Consider the following 10,015-nt stretch of genomic DNA (forward strand, 5'->3'; position numbering starts at 1 on the left):
GCCATCGAACCATCCATGGCCGGACGGCGGAGCGTGAGGTGGCGAGCGGAGAGATGTACCGCAAGACGAGAATTTTACAACAAAACTCCCTCGCACGAAGACGAGAAAACACGGATCTGACGCGATGTCAATGTCACAAAACGTCAGATCTGGCTCACCCAGGGCTGGACCTAGTCGGGTGTGGACCGTGAGTTGACCAGGGGTTGTGCGCCGGGCCCTCCTGCTCGGCTCCAGCGAGTAGACAAGTGCTACCATCAACAGAGGAGAAGGATATGACCTTTTTTCAGGGCTGATGTGACCAAGCGCTGGTAGCGTGGTTTTACCTCACACCCATGGTCTCACGTGTGCCGGCAGTCGCCGCGCAGTCCTGTCGCTCATACACAAGCCGCAGCACAAGTGACTGATGGCCAGTGAGGGCGAGCTCATCGCTGTGACAGCTGTGGCAGCCGCGCAGTAGGCTGTGCCAACTGTGCAGAGCGTGTGAGCAGCAGAGTAGCTGCTCTCCAGACTTCAGTCGCAAAGAGGTGCATGGTTGCCACCGAAGGCGCTGTCGAGGTTCGCCGAGCGCGGCGCAGGTTGGAGGACACCGTCACCGACGAGCGCGTTGGACTTTTCACTCTCCGGACAAAGACCGCTGCACAGCGGATGGTATGGGCCGTGCAGCGGTCATAGCGGCGAGGCGCGGGACCGTCTGTGGCGAAGTGGGTCGCGTCCTCCGATTTCCGTCAACTCACGGTCCACACCCTCCAACACCCCCGGACCGCGGGCACGTGCTCCACCGTCGCAACTCGCATCCACATGCCTCTCTTGAGCACTGGATAGGGTCGATTCCGCATGATATGGGACCCCTCGATCGTCTCGCCCTCCCTCGGCTCGCTTGTGTGTTCACATTTGGGGAGGGGGGGGGGCATAACAAACACGGTACAGGATCGAGGTGCACGCTGCGGAGGCAGTGTCGTCCCCCCTCTCCATCATCTCACTCTCTGGGAGACGTCGGTCGGCGGTGGTGGCGGTGTCTGTGACCGATCGAGCTACAAGAGGAACTTGTTCAGCAGGATCCGGGATGCCTCTCTTGCCAAGTAGAGTGTTCCCCACTTGCCACTACGCACTAGCGGCGCGAGGAGTCGCTCACATGGCAGCAGCATGGCCATGGGCCATCCCCCCCCCCCCCCCCTAGCATGTGGTGGGCACCCCCCAGCTGTTCGTGGGCTAGGAATAGGCGCCAAAGAGCCGATTTTGCCCCCAAAGTTGTGAAATCGTGGCTGAAACCTGAAAGTCCAATATCTTGGAGAATCTGACCAGTCTCAAGGCTCATGTAGCTCCACAGGATGATTTACGTGCCAAGGGAAGTTAGCATGGGTGTTGGCGTAGGCCGACTCCGTGGCGTTGGTCCACCCTACCGCGTGGCCACAAAGGCGATCGTCCCGGCCGGGAAGATACCTCGAACCTCGTCCACTGCAAGATCCCCGTTGCCACACTCAGGCCCTGGTAGGCGCGGAAGCCCTTCTCGCGGCGCCTCCTGAACGACCATCACCAGCCGTCCGCCGGCCTATGTGCAGCAATTTTTCTTTCTCCCTGGCCGGCGACGGAGAGCTCCGCTGGAAGAGTCGGCGAAATTCTTTTTTTGAGAGCGCCTTCGTTGTTAATAGTACAAACCCAATGGTCACTTGCGAGCGGTCCGTCGTTGCAGTCGCACACACTCACACGCCACGCCTCACTGCGCGCCCACCCGCTGCCCCGCCTAGGCGGGAAAGAGATGGGGAGATGGGACAGCGAAGGAGGAGCCCAAACACGTATGGGAGGTTTCGTTGACGCGTCACGCTGCCCGGCGTTTCTCACTTGGGCCCCCTACCCACGTGCACGTCCGACCTCTCCCCGGACCCCGCGCTCCACCCCAACCTACGGACACGTGGTACATGTCATGCAACGGCAACCCCTACGTCTTTTTGGTTCTCGGTGACGTACCGCGTGGCTATCTATGGGATATGGAAGGCCAGGGAAGTGAGCAGTGAACAGTGTCACAGTCTCAGCATGCGCCTTCAACTCCTCGATTCGTGCACGCACCCACTGTCTCCTGGGTCACCCACGCCGACGGCCCCCTGACCCGGTTTGTCTTTGTGGATCCTGCTGTGTGGCCCCTGCCGCAAAACGACACTCTAGCGTGCGTCTCCCCAAGCCCACTGGCACTATACACAGGAGACCCTAGAGGCCCTCCGCCCTGAATGCCTCCGCGATCTCCTCCTCGCTCACATCGAAGCCGGCGGCGCGGAGAGACGGACAATGCGCCGATCCCAGCCGCACGGAACGGCGGACCTGGCCGACGCAAAACCTGGACGAGTGGTACGGGATGCCGAGTTTTTCTCACTTGATCGCACGACATGTGTGCTCGCTTGCTGCTGTGTATATGTCGCTCCCTCGCGAAGGCCTCCTGATCAGTGAGGCCGTCGAGCGCCTGCGCGTGTCCGATAGACCGCCGGGCTACCTCGCCGCGCGCGCGCTGGCGGATGGTCCCGGCGCACCCGAGAGCTGCTGCTCGCGGGTATCCCGATCGCAGCTGCTCTCGCTTTTGCCGTACGCGCCCTGCAGTGGCTGCTGCGGCTGCTGCGGCTGCTGTGGCTGCTGCGGCCTCGTCGACGCGCTGTCTGACGAGGTCGCCAGCATGCTGCGAGCGCTCTTTAGCGAGGATGATATAGAGTCGATGGCGGCACTGCTTGGCGATGACGAAGGCGAGGCTGCAGTATAGCAGCCCTTGTTGCAAGTCCGCAGGTGTGCGTCTCTCATCCGAAAATGTGTTCTCGTGTTTCTCTGCTTTTCCCGCCGCTCAAAGATAGGCGCTCGTTGTGTGGTGAGGAAATCGAGGAACGCGACCCACTTCCGACTTCGCCACAGTCCACAGATGGTCCCGCGCCTTGCCGAGATACAAGAGGGTCTTACTAAGACGGGCACACGCCCCGCACCGTCCGCTGTGTGCCCGTCTTTATCCGGAGTTGAAAAGTCCGACGCGCTCGTCAGTGGCGCTGGCGCCCGGTGGCGGCTTCCCTGTTCCCTCAAACCTGTGCCGCGCTCGGCGAACCTCGACAGCGCCTTCGGTGGCAAGCATTTCTTTGCGCCAGAAGTCTAGAGGCACACACCATCCTCCCCCTGCGGTCTACAGGTGACGAAAGACAACCTGGTTTGTGGACCTCCCGCACCTGTCCTGACAGTCCTGACAGAGTCCTGACAGAGTCCTGACAGAGTCCTGACAGAGTCCTGACAGAGTCCTGGCGGGGTCCTGACGGCGCACGGTCTTCACAGTGCTCACAAGTGCCTCCGACGAGACCTCCACCTTCCTTCACTGCAACCCTCCTTCCCCTCCCCCCCAGCAGTGAATGATAGACGCCCAGCCCCCCTTTCGACCGTGCGCGCCCTCTGCGGAATCGTCCTGATGGGGCAGTCCTGACGCAAACTTGAGAGTCCTGACAAGCAAACTTGAGAGTCCTGACAAGCAAACTTGAGAGTCCTGACAGAAACTTGAGAGTCCTGACAGAAACTTAGAGTCCTGACAGACAAAAGAAATCACGCTCACTCTCGCGCCACTCGGCTCGACCATGAAAGCGCACAAGCAAGAGAGGCGCGGCCATGGTGCAGGCAACGTTACAGCCGGCAACGTGCAAGAAGGCAGCAAAGCTCGGCCACGACGTCCATGGCCCGCGCCCCCCCGATTTGCCACCGGCGGCCTGCAGGCCAGCGCCGAGCAGCGGACCGACTGCTGACCGACTGCTGACCGACTGCTGACCGAGGCAGCGCCCACGGCAGCGCCCACAGCAGCGCCCACGGCAGCACCCACGGCAGCACCCACGACAGCGCCCACGGCAGCGCACACGGCTTGGCTGGCCATGTCAGCCGCGCAGGGACCCTCCCGCGGGTCCAACCCGAAGCGCTCGACCGCTCGACGGCGCAAGTCGGCTGACGGAGCGAGCCGCATAGCCCTCCAGTGCTCACCGCAGGATCAGGCCCGACCGGCCCACGCTCACGGCCTGGCCTGCCTGTGGACCAGCAAACTCGTTGGCTGTACGCGAGCAAAGAGCTGCGTGGCTGGGTTGTGAGCATACCGTCCCCGTTGCGCCCTTTCCCTCAGTGGAGGGCCGTCCCTGCCCTCGGGAGTAACTCGACTGTACACCCCTCCCTACTCTCTAGCTAAGGGCTCTGTTCACAGCGGGGGGGCAGTGGTTGTCCTGGCGGAGTCCTGGCGGAGTCCTGACAGAGTCCTGACAGAGTCCTGACGGAGTCCTGACAGAGTCCTGACGGCCTATTTTGGAGGTTTTCAACTTTGAGGTATTGTTACTATGTGAGGGTGAAATGAATGAATCAGTTCTTTGGGACAGTGCAATCCTTTTAATTATTACCTCCAACTCAAAAAAAGTCTGATGTCAAACGGACAACGGGGTCCCTTATGGTGGCCTGTATGTACGCCCACTCATAATTATATATCGTCATCATCTGTCCAGCGTCCACCCATACCGCGTCGGTGTCCAGTCCGAGCCTGACACCTAAATAAATAAATAAATACAAACGGACACCTCTACAGGTTGCTCACCCACGGCACCGGGCCGGTGCTTGCACTTTGAATGCCGTGGGGCTCCTGCCCGTGTCCCGGGCGTGGAGATGCGAGGGTCGCCCCCCCTTGCCCTCTGGGCCGGCACGGGGCCCCCAGAGGGTGTCCATGCGGGGGGGAGATGGGTTCCCACGGCCCGCCGCAGGCGCCGATTTTTTCGGGATTTTTTTCTTTTTTGCGCCATTTTTACTTGTTTTCATGGGAATTCTGCGTACTTGCGGCCATGCTATCACGCCTTGCGACAGCCTGTCGGCGCTGCTGACCGTGCCATGATGCACAATTGATCACCTGCATAGCTCGCGGCCTTAGTATCAAGCATTCAGTGACGACCTGATCCTACGACCAGTAGGAAGGTGTCCTTCCATCGTGTGCACGCTTCTGGCGCAATGCGCGTCGCCTCGGATTGGCTGCTGGCACTCTCGAGGCTATGCCTACACAGCCTCGCGCGCATGGGCAGTCAGGAGGGACCACGCACCTTCACAGGACAGCGCCGGTGCCTCTTTCTTGGACTGGCAAACTTGGTGGTCTCGTGTCACCAATGTGGGACCAGTGCGGCATCGCGCCATCGACAGCTCTGAACTGCGCCTCACCACTGACCGGGAAGGCCGCCAAGTGGGCCAGCACAGGTCGCATATTGTGGCAGCAGTCAGCAGTGCATGTCTGATAGCTAGAGCTGCAGCGTCAGGGTCGCAGGGTCGGATCGTGTCAAGCCTCTCGCCCGGCCAGCCGCGTGCAGACGTCGGCCTGTCTGCTGTCTGGAGTGATCTGTCGGCGGTCAGAACGACCGATCAGGTTAGAGTTATCTGATGGTTGGAGGGTCTATCTGTATGTACTCCTCGAGATCTCTCCGAATCTGCCCTCTACTTAACCGTACTTAATCGGGAAGTCGGTGCTAGTGGAGACTAGTGGAGCCGGGGCCCCGTTTCCGCACTGCGGCGCGGCGCACGGTGCCTCCGGGGGGCCCCGCGCCGGCCCAGAGCCCTTGCCCCACCACTTTGTGTGTGTGGAGACGTTTACCTTACCTTACTTACCTCTACTGTGAGATGGGTAAAAAGGAAACAGGTCCCCGCCCTGCGGTCTTTGTGCAGGGTTCGGCTTTGTGGGTGTGGTCGGCGGCTAGCCGGGGTCGTCCTCCCGATGAGGGACTAGCACTAGCCGTCTTCCACACGGTCCCTCGGGTCCCTGCTGCTCCTAATCTCTTCGTACATCCTCCTGCTGATCTCCGCAACGTCCTGCTCCCTCCCTCGTCTCGCCCTGCGCGACTGCTCCGCCTCACCGTCGTCCGCCCTGCGTCGTCTGGTGACGGGTCCTCCATAGTCGGTTGAGGTCGCCGCCCTCCTCGTGCCTCTTCCCAACGTTTCCTCGGCGGTCGATGCCGTCTGGTCCGCCTCCGCCGTCCCCGGGTCTGCCCTGCCCTCGTCTGCACTAGCTTCTGTTTCGTCATCACCGGCGTCGCTCCTCTTCTTTCTCCTCTTCTTGTATGCTTTGTACATCGCGTCGATTCCTTTTCGCGTGAGCACCATCCTGAAGCTCGCCCAGCAGCGGAACCGCTCCCTAAGTCGAAGGAGCATCATCAGTCTCACCCACTTCGCTCTCTGTGACGGTGCCCTGGCAAAATCGTCCCGATTTCGATGCGCGATTTAGCTATTCCCAGAGCCGTTTACGCATGAGCGGGCCCCCTCACCAGCCTAGGGCTCGCGCTTCTGGCCCGAGGTGTCGCCGCTGCCTCCCGCGCCCTCCGGCGCCTGCTGCTACTGCCGGTCGGCCGGTCGGGTCCGCGCGACGGCTCCATCCTCGAGACGTAGCGGTCGCTGAGCGCTTTCTCGACCGCTACGTCTTCCAGTGCACCCACCCACCGCGACCCTCGAACCTGCGCTGCGCGGCGCAGTTGCTGCCGAGCGAGACGCCCCCGCCCGCGCAGGGGCGGCATCACCAGACGCTACCGCATGGCCGAGCAGCGAGCAGTGTGTGCCGCAGTGCCCGTCCGGGCCCTCTTGCAGCTGCCTCTATTGGGCGTAAACCGCGGATATAAGGGTCTATACGGAGGTGGGTGGCCTCTTAGAGGTATGGGAGCCGCTGGCACCGCGCTGGGCGCCGCGGATGCACGTACGAACGAACATTATGAAATCGGGACGATTTTGACCCAAAAATCACAAGGTGCTATTCTTCACCTTCCTACATATGTATGTTCGTAGGGAGGTGATGAGGAGTCAGTTAGCGCGGCGGGCGGTTAGACGTTACGAGAGGTGTATGTTGAAGGGATGATGATGAGTCAGTTCGCGCGGCGGGCGGTTAGACGTTACGGTTCGGAGGCTTTGGAGCGATGAGCGTGTCTCATTGCGTCAGGCCCGCGACCGACACCCACCGGAGCGTGGCTTTGGCGCAGGGCCGGCCGCACCATGCCGAATCCGCTCGCGTTCGTCGGCGGAGGCGCGGTGCTGACGGCGGCGGCCCGAGCGGCGGACAAGGCGAACGGTGGTGGCGGGCCATTCCAGCGGCTGGGCGAGGGCCGCGGCGCGGCGTTGCGGGAGGCGTCGCCGGCGGAGGCGCTGCACACAACATACATACAGCCATCTCGAGAAGCTCAAACATCAATCTAGCACACCCTATATATTCTTTAAACATACCACTCCCCACCCACAACTCAATCTTAAAATTCTTTCATCCCTTAATTACAACCTCTCATCCCTACAACTAATTACAACTAAAATATTTATCTATACCTCCCCAATTCATTTTTTACAACTAAAATATATCCTCACCAACTTTCAAAATACTTGCTAACATTAGAAAGAAAGAAAACAGACAACCCAAGGGAGGGATGAACTACTAACATTAATAAATATATAGGCGGGCGGCTTTTTTCAGGCGAAACTACAAGAGCACGCGAAACGGCGCCCTCCCTCTCAACATTCGATTCGGCGGCTCTGACGCAGCGCGGTGGGTGACCTCCGAGAGCGGCGACTGGCTCCCGGTTCGAGGGATAGTGGTCTAGTGGCATGATTCTTGCTCTGGGTGCAAGAGGCCCCGAGTTCGATTCTCGGCTGTCCCCCGTTTTCCCCCCCTTTCCCCCCGATTCCTCCCTTTTTGTGATTTCGTCTTGGTAGATTCCTGCGCATCGCCCTTCTTTTAATGGCGGTGGCCACAGGCTACAACCCTCGCCCTCGCTCTCGTCGAACGACGTCTCGACAAACCGCGTGACGGGGTGAAGAGGGCCGCCGTATGACGGGGTGAAGAGCGCCATGTTGTGCGTGACTTCTCGCGAATCGGGCCGAGAACTATGAACGGCAGCTGTGAAGGGGCAGGCACCGGCTCTCGCCTAGCTCGCTCTACCTTCCGGCTCTTAGACAATTTTCGCCGGCCGGATGGTCCGGGTGGGCGCCCGCGACAGGTGCCTTCCCTGCTTCGATGACGCCGCCGAGGCGGGCTGGCGCGGCGACTGGGGCTTTGTCTGCCTCGCCGACACGCAGTTTGGCATGCTGCGGCATGACGAGAGCTGGGGAGAAGAAAAGGCGATGCTGCTGGAGGCGGCGGCGCGCGTCAACGCCCTCTCCCCGCCGCCGCGCTTCGTGTGCGTCTGCGGCGACCTCGTCAACGCCTGGCCCCGCCGAGGCGCAAGCGGGGCGGATGGCGAGCCCAACGCGGTTGCGCAGGCGCAGGTCGACGACCTGCAGGCGGCGCTGGACGCGTTCCGGCCGGACGTGCCCCTCCTCTGCCTCTGCGGCAACCACGACATCGGCAACCGGCCGAACGCCGCCACCATCCAGCAGTACCGCCAGAACTGGGGCGACGACTACTTTTCGTTCCGCGTCGGAGGTCTGCCTCCCCCACACTCACCCACACACCGCTCTCCCACACTCACACACGCACACACGCACGCACCCACCACACACGCACACACGCACGCACGCACCACGCACGCACGCACGCACGCACACACGCACGCACACACGCACGCACGCACGCACGCACGCACGCACGCACGCACCACACACGCACACACGCACGCACGCACCACGCACGCACGCACACACACACACACACACACACACACACACACACACACACACACACACACACACACACTGACACACCCCGCTCACCCACCCACACACACACACACACACACACACACACACACACACGCACGCACGCACACACACACACACACACACTGACACGCCCCGCTCACCCACGCGCACTGGGCCTTGCACTTTGAATGCCGTTGGGCTCCTGACGTTAGACGTGGAGTCGCGAGGGACTAGCCTGGCCCCTGCCCCGCCACCTCATGTGCGTGTGTGTGTGTGTGTGTGTGTGTGTGTGTGTGTGTGTGTGTGTGTGTGTGTGTGTGTGTGTGTGTGTGTGTGTGTGTGTGTGTGTGTATGTGTGTGTGTGTGTGTGTGTGGAGAAGCTCACCTTCCCTACCTTAGGCTGCCTCTGCGTGGCCATCAACTCCAGCCTGTGCCCCTAGAAGCGGAACATCTCCCCGTATCCCCCCCCGTATCTCCCCATATCTCGTGAGCAGGACCGGGCCCCTAGAAGCGGAAGACGGAGTCCGGTCTCCCAGGCCAGCGCTCGAGAGGAGAGATCCGACACATCGAGGAGTGCTGGCATGGAGTTGACATCCGACACATCGAGGAGCGCCACACATCGAGGAGTGCTCAACTGTATCCGACCGCACTCGGCGGCGCTCACTGTACTCTTCTCCGTTGTCCTCACGCGGTGCTCTGACTGCTCTGCACACATACCGCCCTCCCGCCCTCACGTCGGCGTATTCAGCACGCAGGCCTATACCTCTAGAATGCCCGCCCAAGGTAGAAGACAACAGCACACACGGGCATTACAAGGGCGTGGGACTGGCGCGCGCTAGCACACACACTGGCACGCCGCCGGAGCCGCCGGAGCGAGTCCGCTGCGCCAGTCGAAGCGGAAGAGGAGACGTGTACGGCAGTGGGATGCCGCCGCGCGGCTGCTGTTCGCCCTCCTGTCTGTCTGTCTGTGTGCAACGTATCCAGGCCGCCCGGCTCGCGCCCGGCTCTACTCACTGCCCCTCGCAGCCCCTCGTACTCACGCGCTGCTCTGAAGACGCGGCGCAGTGCAGTCTCCCCCCCCCCCCCCTCAACCCTCCCCTTTTTACTTCCCTCCTATGACAAGGGTGTGTTCAACGGGATGTAAACACAGCCAGCTCTCCCGCATCTGCCGTCTCCCACAGCTCCCGCCCACTGGATTCGGCACCATGGAGGCTTTGTACCCGTAAGTCTTTACCAAGACCCAACCGACGCCGCCGCAGAGGCCCGGCCAGGAAACCTTGGGAGATGTGGGCAGATCCCTGGAGGTGTGCTGAGGTGTGCGGGAAATATTGGGAAATTTTGTGAGGCGTTGGGAAAGCTTGGAAAGGGGGGGGGGGGGGGAACCTCCCCC

General features: G+C 61.4%; 1 protein-coding gene across 1 annotated transcript in view; it reads left to right on the forward strand.

Moving 5' to 3' along the window:
* Window positions 1-7,959: 7,959 nt before the first annotated feature.
* Window positions 7,960-10,015, forward strand: part of EMIHUDRAFT_231674 (hypothetical protein) — a gene marked incomplete at both ends in the record, with an annotated part of 3,492 nt that continues 1,436 nt past the window's right edge. Inside the window, one exon of the mRNA XM_005784044.1 lies at window positions 7,960-8,410. Within this exon, the coding sequence (XP_005784101.1) occupies window positions 7,960-8,410 (451 nt within the window). The remainder of the gene's footprint in view (window positions 8,411-10,015) is intronic.

The sequence above is a fragment of the Emiliania huxleyi genome (assembly GCF_000372725.1).
Source record: "Emiliania huxleyi CCMP1516 chromosome Unknown EMIHUscaffold_174, whole genome shotgun sequence".
Lineage (NCBI taxonomy): Eukaryota > Haptophyta > Isochrysidales > Noelaerhabdaceae > Emiliania > Emiliania huxleyi.